Source organism: Amblyraja radiata, chromosome 22, assembly GCF_010909765.2.
Source record: "Amblyraja radiata isolate CabotCenter1 chromosome 22, sAmbRad1.1.pri, whole genome shotgun sequence".
Lineage (NCBI taxonomy): Eukaryota > Metazoa > Chordata > Chondrichthyes > Rajiformes > Rajidae > Amblyraja > Amblyraja radiata.
Genome location: NC_045977.1, coordinates 8,577,735 through 8,600,438, shown reverse-complemented (window position 1 = coordinate 8,600,438; position 22,704 = coordinate 8,577,735). Strand labels below are relative to the sequence as shown.

The window sequence follows — 22,704 nt, the reverse complement described above, 5'->3', positions numbered from 1 at the left end:
AAGTTATCCTTGGGTTCCTATTAAATCTCCCCCCCCCCCCCCCCCCCCCCCCCCCTCACCTTAAACCTATATCCTTTGGTTCTCGATTCCCATGCTCTGGGAAAGAGCCTCTGTGTGTTTACCTGATCTATTTCTCTCATGATTTTGTATGTCTCTAAGATCACCCCTTATCCTCCTGCTCTCCAAGGAATAGAGTCCTGGCCTGTTCAACCACTCCCTATAGCTCAGGCCCTCGAGTCCTGGCAAGATCCTCATAAATCCTCTCTGCACTCTTTCCAGCTTGACAACATCTGTCCTATAACATGGTGCCCAAATCTGAACTCGATACTCGAAATGTGACCTCATCAATATCTTGTATAAAACTGCAGTGACCTCTCAACTTCTATATTCAATACTCTGACTGATGAAGGTCAATGTGCCGAAAGCCTTTTTGACCACCCTATATACCTGTGACGCCACTTTCAAGGATCTATCTACCTGCACACCTAGATTCCTCTGATCCAGAACACACCAAAGACCCCTAACATTCACCGTGTAAGTCCTGCCCATGATAGACTTCCTAAAATGCAACGCCTCACATTTAATAATAAACACGAGTCTGTTTGACTTTCTCACTGATTCATTTGACGTAATCTGAAGCAGCATTTATTGTGACTATTTTGCAATCCATGTGTAGACTAGGTTCTGCCATTTCCTCCAACGGTCTGTCACATATCTTAGATTAACAACTCCAGAATTTACAGGTGATCAGGGATATTGCTTTCTGCAGCCCAGGGGTAATAGATCTGATGGATCCATTGCTTACCTCTTGCCAAGGTCAGGGACACCTCCTCTAGGCTGGAAAGGAACGTTAAACATTTTAGTAACTTGAGATTTTTTTAAAATGGAAACGGCATAAAGGTAATAGTTGCTGGAGTCATGGGCAAGTTGGCAGAAGGTTAATTAGGAGCAGGGAGTGAGATGACGATATGACTTAATTGACATGGATGGATTTTCACATCAGTACTGGGAATGGAAAGAGCCATTTCATTGGGATGAACTATGTCTGAATCAAGACCAGAGTTTGAGTGAATTAAATAACTAGAAAGGTACATGAAACTTTAAATGGAAAAGGTGGGGGAGGGGGGGCAGAATCTGCGTGGGCAGGGATCTAGAATGCGGAAGAGAAGTGCACAGGAAGCAAAACAGGAAACTGTTGTAGGGATAACCAGATCATGGCAGGAAGAGACGGTGCATATAAAAACAAAAGAGTGGATTAACAATTGGTGTTTGGGCAAGAAAAATAGCAGTAAGATAAATCGGTCAGTCAATGATATACAATGAAAATGTTGATTTTCTAAAAACACAAACAATGAGTCCAAAAATGCTGTCTCCTAATGCACATAACAAGATGCATAAATTAATAGCTCAAATAGTTGAAAATGGATGCAATGTGATTGTTAATACAGGAATGTGATTGCAGAGTCATGGCTAAAAGCTAAATATCCAGGATATTTATATTGGGATGAACAGGCAAAAAGGAAAAGGTGGGGTAGCATAGTTAGAATGAATAGTCAGTAAAATAGTGGGGAAAGTATCAGTTCAGGAAAAGATGTACAATTAGTCTGGATGGAGCAAAGCATTGCCATGTGATGGATTGTTTGTATACCTATTACAGGGCAGTAATGTCGAAATTTGCACATAACAAATGCTCAAGATGGTCACGTGGAACGTGAGGGGAAAAGTTAGTGGATATAAGTGGTCTACAAGCTTGCCTCTGCATCATTGGAAAATGCCTTGAAGTTCTGTGGCCAGTACAGGAAGTAGGACACTGAGACAGAGTTGAGGAGTTGAGCAGAGTTGAGGAGTGGCTATGGCAGGTGGCCGCACAGTACATGGTGGCAGAGAAAGGAACCAGCCAGGACAGGCTGACTCCAACATCATTGATCCAGTGCAGCCAGGACCCCAGGCCTTGAAGTGAGAAAATAAGAAATTGTACACCTTCCTAGGCCAGACTTTTCAGAGACCTGACACTTGATATTTGTCTGAAGAAGGGTCTCGACCTGAAACGTCACCCATTCCTTCTCTCGAGAGATGTTGCCTGTCGCGCTGAGTTACTCCAGATTTTTGTATCTATCTTCGGTTTAAACCAGCATCTTCAGTTCCTTCCTACACACTTGAGAATAAAATACCATTGAGCCATTGAAATTTGCAAGATGGATTGGAACATGATGACTCTTTGTATGTTGTCCCAGAAGAGAATCTACTTGCACTGTCTTTTTTGTAAACCACCACCTGCATAATGCTGATTTACAAATCCTTGTTTCTCTACTTGCGTTAGTTTCACTCTTACTTGTGTATGATTGCAGTTGTGTCTAGTTTGACTGGATAGCATGCAAAACAACAAGCTTTCCATTCTATCTTGGTGCACATGGCAATAGTATACAAAACTAGCAAGTGTGCAACAGCAGTCATGGGTGACTTTTAATTTACATGTAGAATGATCAAATCAAATTATCAATACTACTGAGGCAGAAGATTTTTTTTTGGAGTGCTATGTTGAACAATCTATTTGTGAACAGGCTGTCTTGGAGCTGTGTATAATGCAGCAAGAGAAAGTTAGTTGATAATTTTGGAAATGCTCATCAGATCTATTGACTGGGACAAGTCTTGCCTACTTTATTATCCAAGACTTTCATTCTTCAAAGGTTTTTGTTTTGTTGTTGCTGCTTGAGTGTACATGAACTAATTCCTAACATTAGAGAATTGTTATTTCAAAATTACAGCCCAGCTCTTATGTTATGGTGATTCTGTGATTGTAAATTCATTTCAATTTTTTTCAATACAACACTTTCATTTGTTTTGGAATTTGTAGTTTTGAGCATCCATGTACCTAAACATAAGACAATGCAAGTTTGAAGTTAGTGAATCTCAAACAAGCAGAATTGGTTGTTGCAAGATTAAAAACATTGAAGGTGTAGTCTAAATTTCTTGAGGAATAAGCAGTCGAGAGCTATATTTGCTGGTTGCTGATCAGCTTTACCAAACTGGGAATAAGGCAAATGGTTTGTAGGTATCCACAATTCTATTCCAACTTGGTATCTATTCAAAATGAAATGCGAGTTCCCTCGTGCCGACCTGAGAATGTTGTTATTCTGTTGTAAACAGGATATCCTCTTATTTATGTGGTAAAGAAATACAATTAAGTCAACCTATTTCTGAACAAGTAGTAATGGATGATCTTCTGTTAGTGACTAGTTGAAATGATAGGATGATTGTATGAAATGTTATAAATGTAGATATTTATTAAAGAATGCTTTGAAGCAACTGTGTTCTCATTTCACTTTGCAATCAAGGTTACAGTCAATTGTACAAAGCCTGTTGACATGCAAATTGTAATCTCGGAGTGATTTGGATTACTTTGCATTATTTATTGTTCTATTATAAATGTCCCCTAGTGTTTAATGCTGGAGTGATTCCTATGATTCTGCCAGGTGTCCACACTTCTGTTGCAATAGGGCCTATGCTTTTGGTTGCCACTGGAGGAAGTGGAGTAATCGACCTTGTGACAAAGTATTAAAACATTTTTCTCCTTCACAAAAATCTCAATGATAAAGTGTAAAGTTTTTGATAGGTGTAATTATGCTGCAGACTTTCACAAATCTGTAAAGATGTTGTACTTGTCAAATCTATTAAACAAACGATAATTAAAGATATTCATGGTTTTAAGTTTTTTTTAAACTGAAACTAATTAGCAAACATATTAAGCTATATTTGTATTGTCTACCAGATTTAAACTAATTGAGAGGGGTGAGATTTGGTTTGAGAAGGGTTATTTAAAAAAACCCAACTAATTTATTGGATCTGAAAAAAAACACGTTTTGCATTTTCAATCAAGATAATGTTGGTAATTCTCAAACAAATTATTAATCAAGGTAATTTACACCATTATATATCTTTAACAATAGTGTTCATGTGGTATCCTTTAGGTATCCTTTATTAATATCTTTGCTTATAAAATTATTGAGTAAATATTATGTATGAAATATTAAAAACGTGAGTGGTGAAATGATCAATAAAGTGTAATGATTTTGTTTTGTTTTAATTAGTAGTCCTGATGGCAAGTTGAAGTGGATGGAGCGACAGGAGTGTAGCGGGAGCGTGACTGGAAGGGGACTGCTTTAGAGCTGCAGTGAAGAAACATGGGCCAGTGTGTCACCAAGTGCAAAAATCCCCCTTCCTCGCTGGGCAGTAAGAATGGAGATAAAGAATCTGGTAGCAAATCACATGTTAAGAAATTGGCTGTCTCTGGTGAAGAATTTAACTCGATGTGTGAAAAGGCTTCTGGAGATATACTTGCCAATGGAACAAAGAAAACTGATGTTGTATTGGAATCAACCCAGCCTCAGCTTGCTCACTCTGGAGACAGTAAAAAAGAAGAATCATTTTTGCATCGTGATGAGTTCTCGCTAAAGAGAGCTGAAGAATTGTTCAGCAGGTATAAGGACGCACATGAGGATACCATTTTAGAGGAGGGCATGGAGTGGTTTTGCAATGACCTTTCTGTGGATCCGACAGAGTTCATAGTATTGTTGTTAGCATGGAAATTTCAAGCAGGTACTATGTGCAAGTTTACCAGGTAAGTTCCAGATAATGTTTGAAATTAATCATTCCAGAAATATATTAGTTGTATTAATTCTGGTGGCAACATTGAGAGCAAACTCATCATGACATTTGCATTCATTTATCAAATAACAAATTATCATACTGGTTCTATTCTAAATGAATGGAAAGTATTGACAAGGCCCCATTCTGCTGAATGGATGGAACAGATGTTCAAAGATACCAGAAGTAACTGATTTTTTTTTTCACTGCTCGATATCCAGTGAATTCTAACCTTAGGATATTTGCCATGTGGATGCTGTAATTCTGATAAATCCCCTTAATGACGTTAACTTTAAAATCACTTGAAGTTGTTTGAGTGAAAATGTTTTAAGATATTGGTGGAGTCCAGTTTCCTTCCATCAAACTGCTGCACTCAAATTCTAGAAAAATTGTGAACATCGTACCTGAATTATTCTCAGTCCAGCATTTTACAAGGAGTGAGGTTTTGCATGCTGGCAAGATTTGAAAACAAATGTGAGTTATGTCATCTTCTGCATCTTGAACACAAAGAGCCATGAAACGGAAAATAACACCCCTCTGAAGAAATATTCCAGACAGGCCCCAGGCAGGTATCAAATGGATAGAAAGAAACTGCAGATGATGGTTTACACCGAAGGTAGGCACAAACTGCTAGATTAACGCAACGGGTCAAGCAGCATCCCTGGAGAAAAGAATAGGTGACGTACTGTGTCGAGATCCTTCTTCAGATTGAGAGTCGGGAGAGGGAAACTAGAGGCTTGAAAAGGTACAGAACAGATCGGAGCTGACACTGATGGCCAGAAAGTCCACAATGGTCCATTGTTGGCTGTGGAGGAGGTGATAATGAGGGGATACGAATAGTAAAACTGGCAGGTTGAGAAGAGTGGGGAAGAGGAAGAGTGAGGCAATGCAAGGATTACTTGAAATTATAGAAATCAATATTCATACTGCTGGGTTATAAGCTGCCCAAGTAAAATCTGAGGTGCTGTTCCTGTCCTCCAATTTGCGTATGGCCATTCAGCCCATTGAGTCTATGCTAGCATGAATTGAGTCTATTTAACTATCCCATTTTCCCATATATCACCCTGTAACCTACTCTCACATATGCCCATCCACTCCCATTGATCTTCCTACCAACTATCTATTTGTAGTTGCCAAAGAACCTAACAGCACTATGTCTTTGGGTTGTGGGTGGAAACTCGAGAAGCCAGGTTGAATGTACAAATTCAATGCATTATAGGTTGTAATGTTTAATGACTTACCAAAACATTAATGTTGGAAAATTTGGTCATAATTCAGCATGAATTTAGCTGTTGAAATACTTGTCCAGTGCCCTGCATAATGTTTGGGACAAAGGCCCATCATTTATATATTTGCCTATGTACTCCACAAATTGAGATTTGTAATAGAAAAAAATCCCATGTGGTTAAAGTGCACGTTGTCAGATTTTAATAAAGGCCATTTTTATACATTTTGGTTTCACCATGTAGAAATTGCAGCAGTGTGCACAGGGCTCGAAATTAACGCTTGCCCGGTTGCCAATGGCCATCTAAAGTCCCGCCGGGCAACCTAAAAGCCGTTTCATTTTCTGAGCGAGCCCCCCTCTCTATCTCTCTCTCTCTATGTCCTCTATCTCCCCTCTCTCTCTCTCTCTCTGTCTCTCTCTCTGTCTCTCTCTCTGTCTCTCTCTCTGTCTCTCTCTCTGTCTCTCTCTCTGTCTCTCTCTCTGTCTCTCTCTCTCTCTCTCTCCCCATCATCCGTGTCCAGGCCGCCATTTCAGGGCACCATAATGTTTGGGACACGGCAATGTAATTTGAAAGTAGTCATGTTTAATATTTTGTTGCATATTCTTTGCATGCAATGACTGCTTGAAGTCTGTGATTCATAGATATAACCAGTTGCTGGGTGTCTTCTCTGGTGATGCTCTGTCAGGCCTGTATTGCAGCCATCTTTAGCTTATGTTTGTTTTGGGGGCTAGTCCCCTTCAGTTTTCTTTTCAGCATATAAAGGGCCTGCTCAATTGGGTTCAGATCGGTTGATTGACTTGGCCACTCAAGAATTGACCAATTTTTAGTTTTGAAAAACTCCTTTGTTGCTTTAGCAAGTATGTTTGGGATCATTTCCTTGCTGTTGAATGAACCGCGGGCCAATGAGTTTTGAGGCATTTGTTTGAACTTGAGCAGATAGGATGTGTCTATACACTTCAGAATTCATTATGCTACTACCATCAGCGGTTGTATCATCAATGACGATAAGTGAGCCAGTACCGTCAGCAGCCATACATGCCCAGGCCATAACACCCCCACCACCGTGTTTCACAGATGAGGTGGTATGCTTTGGATCATGGGCAGTTCCTTCCCTCCTCTATACTTTGCTCTTGCCGTCACTCTGATACAAGTTAATCTTTATCTCATCTGTCCACAAGACCTTTTTCCAGAACTATGGTTGCTCTTTTAAGTACTTCTTGGCAAACTGTAACCTGGCCATTCTATTTTTGCAGCTAACCAGTGGTTTGCATCTTGCAGTGTTGCCTCTGTATTTCTGTTCATGAAGTCTTCGGCGGACAGTGGTCATTGACAAATCCACACCTGACTCCTGAAGAGTGTTTCTGATCTGTCGGACAGGTGTTTGGGGATTTTCTTTTATTATAGTGTGAATTCTTCGGGTGGGGGGGGGCTGCTATGTATAAACACAGCTGTAATTTCTACATGGTGTAACCAAAATGTATAAAAATACCCTTTAATAAAATCTGATATTGTGCACTTTAACCACATGTGATTTTTTAAATTACAAATCTCAAATTGTGACGTAGAGGCAAATAAATAAATGATGGGTGTATGTCCCAAACATTATGGAGGGCACTATTTATTTCCAGGGTAAAGTCTCTTTAAGTCACTGCATTAATTTACACAGTAATGTACAAAATAAGTGAAGGTTACTTGTATAGAATAATTATTAACTTTAAAAAAATTAATTTATCTAAATGATTTTATTTTCAGTCGAGTAATGCTTTACATTGTTTAATATAATTCTGCTAATGTGATTCAAGCTCTTGATTTTCTTTTAATTCTTTTCAGGAAAGAATTTGTTGAGGGATGTAAAGCATTAAATGCAGACAGTATTGAAGGGATTCGTACCAGATTCCCGAGCCTTATGAATGAAGCCAAAGTTGAGGACAAGTTCAAAGATTTGTACCGGTTTACATTTCAATTTGGACTAGACTCTGATGAAGGCCAGCGATCGCTACGGAGGGAAATAGCTGTTGCCCTCTGGAAACTGGTGTTCACGCAGAACATACCTTCATATTGGACCATTGGCTGACCTTCTTAACTGAGAATCCGCCTGGAATAAAGGGAATCTCTCGAGATACATGGAACATGTTCTTAAATTTTATTCAGGTGATAGGTCCTGATCTAACAAACTACAGCGAGGACGAGGCTTGGCCAAGCCTGTTTGACACTTTTGTAGAGTGGGAAGTGGAAAGAAGAAGAAAAGAGGGTCTGGCTGAAGAAAAATTGCATTTAGTTACAGAGGCTGCAAATGTGGAAATGTTAGGACAAATTGCTACAGACTACCATGTTACAGATAATGAGTAGTGAGCAATAACTAAACATGATCTATGTAGTTTACTGCTCCTCATCACCCTCAATTGCCTTGTTGCTAAAAGGGCTCCAAGATGCTGTAATAATTTATAGGCACTTTTTAAGCAATTGGGTAATACTTTTTTAAAAATGCTTGTTCACAAAAGTATGCAGTAATTCACTAGTTGCCCTAATAAAAGCAGCATCAGTTTCAGCCTTTGAATACTTCTAGTATGAAGTAGTCTGATATCGTTATTGCAGAGTTTTCTTTGCTTATAAAATTGTGATGTTATGGAATTCCTTCATTTAAACTATTGAATAGTGCCAGAGCTCACTTCTGCAAATTAAATGAGTAAGAGACAGCTGTGTGTAATGCTGCTTGTGGCAGTGAGAATAATATAACATGAGTCAATATTAACCATTCACCAGTTTACTGATCGAGGATTGGAGAAGCATTGCTATATTCAAAGTGCTCGACTCTTGCCAGTTGAATTGGCACTGTGATCTTTCAGTATATCTAGCTGGTAGTGTGTTAGCACTGTACTCTTGCACACGGTGCAAGGTTCCAGGGTTTGCAGTACACGCACACACATTTTTTGTGTGGCCCCGTCTCTGTGCAATCTGTTTCTGTGTGTACACCTAATAAATATATGGATTATTTTAAATTCCCCCTGATAAAGTCACAGTGATCTGGATGTTAATATAAAAGCATTGGTGTGTTTCAGCTTGTTAGGTTTAGAATCAGTTGTTACAATTTTGATAGTGCAACTGAGGCACATGAGGCGTGATGATCTTCACTAGTACCGGTCCACTTTGGGGGCACAAAATGTGCATAAATGACAATTGCACCTGCAGGTACCATAATGACCCCATCGATGATTCTTGCCTCAATTACTAGTGAGTTCAAAGACCAACCTTTTGAATAAAATAAAATCTATGGCTGCCTTAGCATCTTACTAGAGGGAACAGTGTTGTTACCCTGATGTCTCAAGGTAGTTTGCTCTCAAAGCTCATTGCACTATTTTCAGAGTCTTGGCACAGGTTTAACACCGAATATTCAAGAAGCAATAGGCAGCAGGACTTAAAGGAACGGGCTCAGTCCTGCAAATACTGTTGCCTTAACTAAAATCAACTGAAATGGAATTTATTTTTTTTCTTGAATTTATTACTGAACTACAGGTTTCTATTTAATCTAATGAGGTTTTTTAACCCATTCTGAGTCCATTCAACATTTTGTGAACTGTCCACTGTATTTTTGTTACAAAGACATTTATAGTTAATGGGTGACGTGACGAGTGTACTTGTGTCCTAACATGTCGTATTGCATTCTACCACCTTTTTGTTTGGTGTGTTACATCTATTGTGTGTACCTTTACTGATTTTTACAAATACATCAGATGACTGGTTTCCAGTTTAAAATTTCCCCTCCTTCATAGTTTCTGCAGGACCTTTCGATCTTGTCTGTACTGTCCTTTTAGATCACAAGTTCTTCCTACCTTGGATTTTAAACAGAACCAACAAACCTGAATTTTCCGTGGCTGGAATACAAATTGAATTCTTAAAATTCTGATATATAATCTGTGCATTTAGCTTGTGCTACATGTATATTTTATAGAATACGTTTCGGTGGTTTCACTCTGGACTGCAATTCTGTGGTCTGTGGGATTGTTGTGAGTCTTGTTGGTTTGTTTAATTGTGTTACCATACTTAAGATACTTTTTTTTTTCCATTTCTGAAACTTGCATCACTTGGGTAACTTACTGAAATGAACAACATTTTGCTAATGGTGTGTTTCTACCAATACACTGTCGTGTTACCATCAACTGTACATGTTATGTATTCAGATATTGTATAAATAATGGATTTATTTAAAGTTAAAATGCTTTGTATGTTTTACGTACTGATTATTTTCCAATTAAAAGAGTCGATTGCATTCTTAGCCACTTCAATCATCAATAACTTATTTCCTTTTTCAATTTTAACCAAAAATCTTTTGTAACTTTATCATACAGAAGGGCCACATGTCCCACAGGAGCCCTGACACTGCTACCATTCTAAACGAATGTGACTGAACTTCTGCACCTAAATCACTTCTCTTCCATGTCATCATGTTCCTTGATTCCTTTGGCATTCACTTATTTTCGATCTTCTAAAATGGAGAATTCCACCAAAGAAAGTTTCTTATTGGGTTCATTAAAGGATGCCCAAATTCTTGACATTCCAGCTGGTGAACTCGGCTTAAGTTATATTACAAATAGATATATATTTCAATATACTTTATTTGCATTCTTGTAATTTCAGAGAATGTAGACTCATTCAATTGTTATAATAATCTTCTCATCTTCAGATTCTTTGTTGAGCCATCTTTAAGTATAGCTATCACTGGATAAGGAAACCAAAACTGCACTCCACATTCCAAGTGAGATCTTGCTAAAGCCCCTTTATAATTACTATAAAGTTTCTATATAATTATCATCTAATCCCTTGCAAAACTGACATGCTATATGATAACAATATTATTTCTGTATCGCATTATCACTGTAAACACCGACATTTATACGATACCAACAATACCAATGTATTTTTTTTTTCTACCTGTTTGATCATTTCCTATTTTGCCCCATATTATCACTTCACCTGCCATTTCCTTAAAGGGTGCATAGCCTATTACATACCTGTCATCTTCCCCATCTGACATTTATCAAATCCATCTGATCGAGATTGCAAAATAACTAAGATCAAATAATAATACACTAGTTGAATTATGCCATTCTGAAAATAACCTGCCAGTTCCGACTGTGTTTTCTGTCCTTTAACCGATAAAGCTTTGCTTTAATCCGAGCAAACGTGAGTCTCAGTCTTGTGTAACACATCTTTTGTTGTAATTTGTTGAATGTCTTTCTGTAAATATAAATATTCTACATCCTCATTGGATCCATCTTACATCCTGCAAAAATTCTATTATTGCAAAAAAAATTACCCTTTACCAAAAACTAATCATAAGCTTTTCCAATTGTCACGTTACCACTTCCTTCACAATAGATTTCATTTCCCCTACAACTGGTGTCCGGCAAACCGGCCTGCTGTTCCGTTTGTTTTTAACATTTATTTTCTTGAATAGGAAAATTATTTTGGTGCCTTCCAATTCCTAGGTACTGTTCCAGAAAATAAAGAATTTGGACTATTAACTAACGGCCAACTAGCTACACATCCACTAACTTTGTTGCCATGTCTTGACACATTATGAAGAAGACCAGCAGGTCTAGATGATTCTTTAGTTTTATTCATCTCTTGTGCACTATTAATATGAATTACTTGTGTTCATCGAGTTCATTTGATCATAGATTCTCTGTATTTTTTTTAAACTACCAAAACATGAAATATGGTTTAATATCCGCCATTTTCAATGTCCCATTCTATTGTAACCTTTTTAAGTGTAGTTTTGTTACTCTTGTTAATCTATGTAATAGGTCTCTCAGATATTTCCATTGATTTTTAAACCATTTGTTATTACTAATTATTTTGGGAACATTTGTGTTTTTAAATTAAATCCCCATTTGGTTCCTGTAATTTGCTTTAACTTTGAATGCAGAGACTTGAAGTTTAACACCTGGGAAACAAAATTAATTATAAAATTCATCATGTTGAAATCGCTTTCTATAGGACAATTTACCTTTTTAACCCTGTACCAATACACAGACCTACGATGGTTTGGCCCCTTGATAGTTCTTCAAAGTTGGTGTTTTTCAAGAAAAAGACTCCAGTGTATATGAACATGTCCTCCAAGCTGTTTTTGCCATTTTGAATTGCTCAATATATATGAAAATTAAATCCCCTGGACCTGTACTTATTATTCTCGTTGTTCATTTCTAATCTTTATATATTTTTTTTATAATCATTGTGTTCAACACTGGTTTTATTCTGTGGCCTATTAGCCATCCTCAGTTGTGTACTTTGTTTTATTTCTGGAATCCAACCTTACCAATTCTACATTCAGACTTTCTGAATTAAGACTTTTTGTTCCCTACTGCTCTTGGCCAATTTTTAAATCGCCAGTACCTCTCTGCTTTTTCAATTTTCTGTTTTTGATTGCTCGAAAGTGTATGGTTCCCAGTCATTTATCTCAGGAAGGGCCATTGAATAAAACCTATTTGTCTCTGACATTAAATGATGTGTCTGATTTAAGAATTGAATTTAGATATTTTAATGTTGTAGTTGACTGTTAGTTATGTTTGAATGAAAACATCTGGAATGGGATTCCAGAACAAAGGTAGAACAGCAACCCAAGCAATGCTAGGCATGTGACAGCCCAAATATTGCCATTGGAAGTCACACCATTGAAAATATTGAGCCTCCAGTGATGCATGACTACATCAACAACCTTTTAGTTGCCTACGCCTGCTATGATGCTACCACCATTGTTGTAAACATAGATCCTGGCAACATTCTCGGAAATTACCAACTTGGGAATTTGATCATCAGATGCATAGCTTGCTTTGGGAGGATGCCTGTAATTGCTAAATAATGTAAAGCTGGCCGATCCAATGATGTGAAATATGTCCCTATTGAACTGCAATGGGGACAGTTTGGTGCAATAGCGCATAGTCTTTGTCATTATCTCATTCAACACCTACAACAAAATAAGAAGTGAGGGAACTATGTTCATTTGCCAGGCTATTTGACGTTTGAGAGTTGTTGGGCTATTTTGACATTTGACTGCATCCTAGGTTGCTTTTTCAGTCAGTTGACACATTTTGCTCTCTGAATCTTCTACTGGATTTTATGCTGGGTTAAAATATGTACTTTTTTTGAAGTCTGTTTCCTATGTGGCACTGAATCTGTCAAAAACTGGCCAGGAGTAGAAATGCCTAGATTGTAATGTATGTTCAAATGTGTCCAATGATAAATTTCAAAAGTTGGGTAGAAGCAACAATAGGGTGTATGACAGAAATAACTTTTAAAAGAAAATCATTAACATCAATGACTAACTTTCAGCTGTTTTCTGTGCTAAAAAATGGGGAACATAAAAATAACTGTGAATTGGATTAAATTTGGTGTTTGTTAATCAAATGATGAGCATTTTGTCCCATCTGCTGCATTAAGATGTAACTTGGATGATTCCTGAGAATAGCTGTCTGCAGAGACTGCAGCTGCTCCATCATTGCTGGTACGAGGGTGAGGATGTAAGTCAAAAATTGAAGTTTCTCAGAGCTGTAAAAAAAGCATCTTCATGGCAACCAGAGTAGTTGTGGAAAAGGTTGCCATGACAACATGTTGGGTTGAGATGCATGATGAATACCTTGTGTACCTATGGCTATTCCATTCACCCTGTGACCATTGGCACCATTACTGTACCGTACCACCATGAAGCGAGGGCTCATAGACCTGCAAAGATCACTGATGCCAGAAGGACAGCTGCATTATTGTGGGTCGTGACCAGAAGTGCACAGTGCCCAGGGGAAGATTTTTTACCAGAAATGAGTTACATCATGAACAAAATGGATCTTCAGAATTTGCATATGTAAAATCAAATCTATGGATTACAAGATCTAGGCAATAATGTTTACTGCTTGGTTTAAAAAGTAGTATTTCTTTCAGGTGTAGTTGTTATTTCTGTAAGTTTAGTATTGAAAATGAAATGTGCTTAGGATAGTGTACTGTTTGAAGGTTGTCTATTATTGTACACATGTTATTTTGATGGTTCTAATCTTTGTAATAAGTAGATTACCTTTTTTTGGGAGGCAGGGGTGAAACAATCTTGAAAGTATCCTATTGCAGGAATCTTTGTCCATACATGAGGGGAGTGGTTTAATGCATTGAATTGTTCAAAACATCACAAGTGAGAAAATTAGAGGGTAGATGGTCTTTTCCCCAGGGTAGAAATGTCAAATACTAGAACGCACAGCTAAAGGCAAATTTAGCCTAATTCCAGCCTGCTTCACAGCCATAACACACAAGCATTTGAACAGAATAAAATAATATTTAGCTCTTCAAGCTCATTTAATAATTTTAAATAAAGGACATGGAGTCAAAGATGGTGTTAAGATGAAAACCCATGAGCTGTTTAGCTAAATTATGATCTTGTTGGCAAAAGCCAGTTACAACCATTAATCACATGGAAAGTCTCCATAGTGGGGGTGGGGGGTAACATAAACCTCTTGGCATTAATGCTGGAGCAGCCATTTAATTACCAACAGTGACACCTTGCCACAGCTTCATCGAATGGATGAAAACAATCCCATTTTTGTTTAACCCGAGCTTTCAAGACAACCAAAGTTAGATTTTAAGATCTCAGAGTACACATGCCTTTAAATAATTGGGTCAATCTATTCACAAGCTCAGCAAGGGATAACTTGTGAGAATTCACTCGGCTTGACAGCCGGTTGTGTAGGAAACAGACGGAGGGCTAGTCCAATTTCTTATGCTCAGGAAATAAAAGATTAGTACTGCTGATCAATTAAACTGTTAAGATCAGAGAATGAGTGTATGGGAAAGATGTAAAATATAGTTCAGATCACATGGCCCTATCATTTATGCGCTGAGGTTACACTTGTGCATTGACAACAGGTGGTTATGTACACACCTAAATATAAAATGTGGGACTTGATCAGGGCTGCTGAAACAGTATATTTGATGCTTATGTATAAAAACATGTTTGAATTTTACCTGGTCCCATTTTATAAGTCGCAGAGCAAGGCACAGGACAGTAACATTTTATTGAAACACAGCAGTAATGATAAATTTCTGATACATATCAGTAACTACAACACTGCCAATATTTACAAAGCTGTCGCAAGTATATGTACCACACATATAAAAATATGCATTACTTATATACAAATGTGCAAAACCAGAGTATTTGAACATGATATGAAATTTCACATGGGTGCAAACAGTACTGAAAAAGGCATCATGGTTTGATATAGACAAACGCATACATTTTATTTTTCTGGATTTCCAAAGACCATATCATATATCTAGTGCTAAAATGTGTAAGATTTCAATTTTGGAAATTTACCAATTTCAAATTAAATTGAGATGCTAACATAGTATGGCTATGGGAAAAAAAGATTGTGGAGTTGCACTCAAAACTCCTTAAGGGAAAAAAAAAAGCATTGTTTTTTCTTTGGTAACTTTATCAAAGCTATTTGTAGTTTAATTTAAAGAATCATAAGTTAGAATGTTTTGATTTTGCTATCCACCTAATTGTGAAATCAACAATGCACAATTATATGTCACAATGTTTACATTTAGACATACATAAATCTTATTTTTTTATCATGTCAAAAGCCTCAGATGCTGGAATCTTGAGCAAAAAGCAAACTGCTGGAGGAGACACAAGGAACTGCAGATACTGATTTACAGAATAAGACAGTGTTTTGGAGTAACTCTGTGTCCAGCAGCATCTCTGGAGAATATGGATACGTGACAGTGTGGGGTCAGGATCCTTCTTCTGACTGATTGTGGTGGGGAGGATTAAGCAAGAAGAATGGTGGGGCAGTACAAAGTCTGGCAAATGATAGGTGGATACAAGTGAGGGGATGGGTTTGATTGGCAGAGGTCTGGTCAAAGGACAAAGACAGAAAATGGGAGATAAGGATAGAAAAGACACAAATTATGGCACCAGAGCAAGGAATATAGATGGAAGGGGAGAAATAGTGTGAATCTAGGTGGAGCCCAAGGATGGGTGGTGGAGGGTTGTTAGTAAGCTAGTTACCTACTATTGGAGGAACTCTGTCTGTAGAATGGTCCAACCTGAAACATTAATCAATTTCTTCCATAGATGCTGCCTAACCACTAAATTCCTCCAGACGTTTTTTTCGGCATGAATAAACAGGGGAAACTAACAGAAGATAGACACAAAAATCCTGGAGTAACTTAGCAGGTCAGGCAGCATTTCTAGAGAGAAGGGATGGGTAGTATTTTGGGTCAAGACCCTTCTTCAGACAGAGTCAGGGGAAAGGTTTTTCTTTCCCCTGACTGTAGAAGGGTCTCGACCCAAAACGTCACCTATTCCTTCTCTCTAGTAATGTTGTCTGACCTGCTGAGTTACTCCAGCTTTTTTGTCTATCTTTGGTTTAAACCAGCATCTGCAGTTCCTGCCTGCACAGGAGAAACTAACATATCCATGATATTTAATGATTGGAATTTCACCCAGTTGCTTTTTGAATTCATGATTGGATAAAATGGGGCATAACATTGCCCAATCGCAGTCCTGCATAATTTCTCAAATATTTGGACATTGACCTGATTTAGGACTACAATCATTGTGAGGAATTCATAAATGATAAACTATCTTGCCTTGTCTTTACAATGAAACTGCATTTAAGGAATTAATCGATCACTACTTTGAAAATATACTTTGTCACAAAAATATAACAACCCCTCATATTTCTTTCAAATCTAAACTGCAGGGTTTTTTTTGCATTTTAAGGGATTATTTCTCATTAGTATATTCAATCGCCCCTTCAAACATGGTGTCTATTCATAATTTGCCCTCCCATTCTGTCTAATATTCTTTGGCTGATTTAGATTATGCTTTTACTGATGAAACTTCCATTAAGTATGTGTGATAGTGCATTGACAAAGCATATTGGTGTTTCAAACCATTATCCTGCGATCCAACGTCAGTTTGGATCTTGAACACTAATCCCAAATATAGGTTATATCATTATTACAAGATTGCAAACATCAGATTGGTGCTATTTTTATATTGGCAAGGAATCTGTCAGATTCAATGACCTAAACTTCTATTTTCAAATGACTGGTTAAATGCAACATTGGCAATGACATGGGAGCAGGTTTGACAGAGGTCAAGTGTGACTGGAATAGGCAGAGTGTGGGGTAACATTACCAAGCACAAAGCACGACAAAAGATGCAAGGTGAATATAGAAGTGCCTTTGTAGCTATGGCAGCACATCAGAGTAGTTTAAGAATGGTTCATTTTTCTGGAACAGCGACATTTATCACATTACTGATCTCAAATTTCAATGGTGTGCAAAAATAATCATATAATTAGTGTTACTTTGAGAAGACATTCTATGGCATTTACATTTTTGGCTTTCAATTGGTTCTGTGCTTTTAGTTAATCTAGTTGTAAATCCAAACAATGGGCCTAATCAATAATCCCATGTGAAGATAATACCAATACAAGCAGAACTGTGGGAATCATGATGACAAAGTACTTCAAACAACAAGTACATTCAAACTCTAAATGACTTTTTAAACTGTCTGTTGCACCACAATGCAGAAGTCAAAACAATCCCACATTCCCCAATATTTAACCATTTGATACAAATCAATATCAAAGGCATGATTAGAACAGCATGACATAAATCAATGCGCTAAACTATTCAAAGGTTGTTTTTGACGGGCAAGATATATATTTCTCTTGGTAAAGGCAATTATTTTTAAATTATAAATTCACCTCCTTTACACTATAATTTAATCCACTAAAATATAGAAAATACAATTTCCTTCTCAAAATTGCTCATCCTGCTTTAGCTTTAAAAACTGCAGTTTTTTCTCTGATTTATAAAATCTGTACCTCTACTTATAAACCCTTTGGCTAATTAGTGACTATCAATTCCTTTGGAAGGACACACATTTCAAAATATCACATTGCATTCAACATTATAATTTTTTTCCTTCATCAAGTGTTTGGCAAATCCTGTTGTTCTGGGAAGCAAGCAGAGCCTCATACGTCAATAAGGCGATAACATACGTCAATAACATGACGTGTTTTAATCCCTCATTCCTATATAAAAACAAGGCTCTCCCAGTTTTATTTTCAAGAAGATGGATCTTTAAAAGTTAAATATTTAACTACCATGGGGACATTTGGTAAATATGAAACCATGTATTAGGTTAGCACTAATATATTCATGATTGTTTTGTCCAGTGCTGCCTCCTATAAGACAGCAAGGTCAGCGTGTGTGGAACATTACAAATCAAGCACTTGACTATTGCTGAATCATTCTACTTGCTTCATTCCACCCAAACTTTAGAAAAAGTGGGAAAGTGTTTGGCATCGAAATAATTCAAATTGATCATTTTATCTTTAATGTTGTTTAAATGTTACAGAGGGTCAAGCACTTTTGTGTACTGATGAAATTGCTTGGAAATTAAAATTCATCGATAATTTTGTCGAAAACAAACTACAACCTTATTGATGAGTTCGAAATGAACAGATTCTAAATGTCACGAAGAATCTGCTTGAATTAAAACAGAAGGGCCTCTGACAAAGGAAACCCGCAGGATTAGTATTGACCAAAACACCTATGCCTAACCTCTCAAGATGCCATCGTTTTAGTCTCCCTGGTCATAATGGTTGTTTTACCCTAGCCCTAGACAATCATATATGCTTGATGTAATACAATGATGAAAATATTACAGAAAGAGCATTGACACAAAATGTACAAATTTGGAAAAGATTAATAATTGGTTCAAAAAACATTTCTGGCTTTAAAATAATGTGCTTCATCAGACTGATAAGAATTCACTGAACCAGCCAGTGTAATGAACTCCACAATATCATGCAATTTGGCTCAAGCCAGCCACAGAAAAGCTCACTTGCATGAAGAAGAAATTCTTTCCAATTTCAATAGAACAGTAACTATTCACCACTGACACCAGATTAAATGTGACATAAAAATAAGAAGTCTTAATATGGCCAGATTGTCAGCTTGCCATGAAGTATTGTTTCTTTCACTACCCATTCTTCTCTCTGGTAACAGTCAAGTGGACCAGGCTGGATAATCTCATCTTGGCTTTCTTTGTTACTAGCTTTAGGTGCTAACCATTGCTAGATGATTGACTCACAACACTAAGAAAACGTACTCTTTTTGCTTGAGTACCACTGCAAGCCTGGTTACATCACTCCCAATGAAGCTGAAGATCGTGACCATCCATAAAATCAGTGGAAAACACACTAGGAGCAGCATTATTAACAGGAGTCAGTCCTGTACTTGAACCTGGCATCGTCAGATCCAGCCAGTCCATATTGTCCAAATTACTGTCCGGGAGTTCCAAGTTGAGGCAAGAACTCTCATCAGAGAAATGCATATCACAGGGGTCTAGCACAGAATGGTGCTGATCCAGAATGCTGGATGTATTCAGTAGGTCATTCTGAAGATCCTCCATTAAAGAAAGAGTGTCTGAGCTCTCCTGGTTGATAGACATTTGAGGAACATTGTCACTGGATGACATTGTACCGTCCAGAAAGGCCTCCAGTTGATTTTCTGAACTGATTGAGAGATTATTGGTTGATTCCATCGACAATGGACGAGGAAGCATCTGAATTTGTGGTGGTGGACGTGACAATGCTGAGTTTACGGGCAAGGAGGAGATATTGGCAACAACAGCTCTCATCTTGGTAGCAGGGAACAATTCTTCCTTGACAATTGGTGAAATCTCTGTTACACAACAAAAGATAGTAAGGATAAGAAAAAAAAGCATTTCTATTGATTTTACTGTAATAGGTAATTAAATAATAATCAAATTGAAGATTTACACATAAGCTATTTGAATGACTATAGTGCAATAATGCATTTATTTGCAAAACATAAGGCAAAAAAAAACATAGATCATTGAAAAACACAAAACAATATTCTTTCATGTTTTCTACCCCAATCTATAAGCGATTGTTCCAAGAGTTATACTATAATTTCTTAAAATAAGTAGAGAAAAATCATAAGAATGCCATGAATTGAAATGAGGACATGTTCTTGAATGAGATTACAATGATATCAATCATAATGAAAGTGGCTGTTCACATGTGGAGAACGTTATGATGCAAGTGCCGGAGAAGAGTGGGTTTCCTCCCACACTCCAAAGACGTACAGGTTTGTAGGTTAATAGGTATAAGTGTAAATTGTCCCTAGTGTGTGTAGGATAGTGGGAATGTGCGTGGACTGGGGCCAAAGGGCCTGTTTCCGCACTGAATAACTAAACTAAACATAGAACTGAACAGCACAGGAACGGGCCCCTAAGACACAGTTTTCGTGCTGCACCTGATGTCAACCTAAACTGATCTCATCTGCCTGTACATGATCCATATACCCCTATTCCCTGCGCAACCATGTGCCTATCTTAAAGCCTCTTAAACTCCACTATCATATCTCCCTCCACCACCACCCCCGACAATGGTTTTCAGCCCCCCACCATTCTCTCTATAAAAAATCGTGCCCCGCACATCTCCACTAAACATTCCCCCTCTCACCTTATAGTCATGTCCAACGTTTTTGACATTTCCATCCTGAGAAAAAGGCTCCAATTGTCCACCATAATGCCATTCATAATTATGCCTACTTTTATCAAGTCTCCCCTCAACCTCCGACATTCCTGAGAAACCAATCCATGTCTATCCAACCTCATCCAGAGCTGAATCCCTCTGGTTAAACTCTATCTGCCATTTCTCGGCCGATTTCTGCAGCTGATCTACATCCTGCTGTATCTTTTGACAGCATTCCTCACTGTCTGCAACTCTTTCAATTTAGTGTGGTCTGCTACACATACATTTAAGTCTAGGTCATGTATATATATCACAAACAGCAGAGGTCCTAGCACAGATCCCTGCAGATCTCCACTGGTCACAGAAACGCCAGCCAGAACATCTACCTTCCACCACAACCCTGTATCATCTATGAATAAGCCAGCTCTGAATTCATACGACCATCATCATGAATACCACACATCTTAATCTTCTCGATCAGCCTACCATGAGGGCCCTTATCAAAACCCCAACTAAAATCCATGTACACAACATTCACCGCCCTACCTTCATCAATCTTCTTTGTCACCTCCTCAACATGTAGTCTACTTCCAATATCATAAAATGCACTTTGCAAGCATCATGTGTTTATAGATGCCTTAACCTGTCTAAACCGTCATGCTATTGCTTCCATGGTTTGTATAATCTTGCATTCTTTAAATCTTTTAGTTGTAACCACTCTTACACCTAATTATGAGACATGCATGATAGAGTCATCTATTCACTCAATTCCCAGTTCAGGTTAGGTGGAAGTTGACTGAATGTTCATTATACACGTAATATCTATTTAACGAAAGAGGAAGATCATACTTTCAGATGTTACTAGTGCATTAGACAGATTCTGATGTTAATATATTTAATTCACATTACCTCCACTTTCAATTAGGATATCAAAAAGGTCATCCATCTGCTGGCTGTGTGCGGTGAACACCTTAAAATACAAAACTAGATCATTAGTTTATCTGACTGTATTCTTAGTTCATTGCCCGTGTTGGTGCAAAGTAGATGAGATGCAGCGTGATTAGAGGGCAGCGATATTAACTTGGAAACCAACTTTACAATCTCAATAAATGCAGATAAAGAAAACCTTAGTTTATACATCTGGAAAACTCTTATAGCTTGCTCGACAATATTCAATTGTTTCTTAAATAATTATAAATTTCTCAAACTGCCTACCATTCCAATTAGTGTGCAAACCGTCTGCAAACCGCTAGAGCTGTCCAGGGAATGTCACCTGCTTTTCAGTTCAGTTTAGTTCAGAGGAACAGCAATGGAAACAGGCCTTTCGGCCCACGCTGACCATCAATGGCCCATTCACACTAGTTCTATGTTATCCCTCTTTCTCATCTACTCCCTACATACTAGGGGTAATTTACACAGGCCAATTAACCTAGAAACCAGCACGTCTTTGTAACGTGGGAGGAAAACAGCACCACAGGGAGAACTTGCAAACTCCACAAATACAGCATCTAAGGTCAGGATCAAATCTGGCTTTCTGGCGCTGTGATGTAGTGACCCTACTAGCTGCACCACTGTGCTCACTCTCCAATCACAATTGTGGCCATCACATTAAAATTGGGTGCTCCTCATGTTAAGGCATAGTGGAGTGTGGGCAGCTTCCTCTGCCCAGATCACACCAGCCTTGGTTTCAAAATCTAATTTTGTTTTCGCTCCAAATTAATCTACTTTTATACAGCACCTTTGAAATAAACTAGTTGTAAACCTGCTGCTTTCCTCAAAAGACTCGCTGTATCTCATTTCTATCCTTCAATGCACCTTTTTAACAAGACTATCTACCCTAATACATAATGTTAGATTGTGAGCCAGTTACAGCACATTAAATATCATGGATCCTTCTTACCTCCTGCTGTTTTAGATTGCGAGTCTGCTTGATAGCTTCCTCATATCGAGGAGGATCTTTCGTCTTCGAAACAGCGTTACTAAAGACCGGGGAATGGATTGAAAATGGTTGCTGGGACCGAGATGGGGAGGCAGATGATGCAGACTGTGGAGAGATGGATAACAGAATATAGATTATTACAAATTGTTAAGGAATAAATTATACCTTAACAGAACTGTTCTCCTATTTATCAATAAGTGAATCGTGTGAAAATGCAATGATTTCAGTTCATGTTAAACTGAAATTAGCACAAAGTATTTACGGCCATAAGGGATTTACTACATTTTACAATATAGTAAATGTAATGTCTGTATTATCTGCTTAGGCA

General features: G+C 37.8%; 2 protein-coding genes across 6 annotated transcripts in view; one reads left to right on the top strand and one right to left on the bottom strand.

The window, feature by feature from the left end:
* Positions 1-10,153, top strand: part of dcun1d3 (defective in cullin neddylation 1 domain containing 3) — a 62,985-nt gene extending 52,832 nt beyond the window's left edge. Inside the window, 3 exon segments of the mRNA XM_033040318.1 lie at positions 4,089-4,618; positions 7,701-7,921; positions 7,924-10,153. Of these exon segments, the coding sequence (XP_032896209.1) occupies positions 4,182-4,618; positions 7,701-7,921; positions 7,924-8,219 (954 nt within the window). The 5' untranslated portion in view covers positions 4,089-4,181 and the 3' untranslated portion in view covers positions 8,220-10,153.
* A 6,650-nt stretch (positions 10,154-16,803) lies between these two features.
* The window catches only part of mrtfb (myocardin related transcription factor B), a 182,682-nt gene continuing 176,781 nt past the window's right edge, over positions 16,804-22,704 (bottom strand). For all 5 annotated transcript variants that reach the window (XM_033040313.1, XM_033040312.1, XM_033040314.1 and 2 more), the window contains 3 exons: positions 22,338-22,481; positions 21,347-21,407; positions 16,804-19,619 (listed from right to left, as the gene is read on the bottom strand). In XM_033040313.1, the coding sequence (XP_032896204.1) occupies positions 19,081-19,619; positions 21,347-21,407; positions 22,338-22,481 (744 nt within the window). In that variant the 3' untranslated portion in view covers positions 16,804-19,080. The remainder of the gene's footprint in view (positions 19,620-21,346; positions 21,408-22,337; positions 22,482-22,704) is intronic.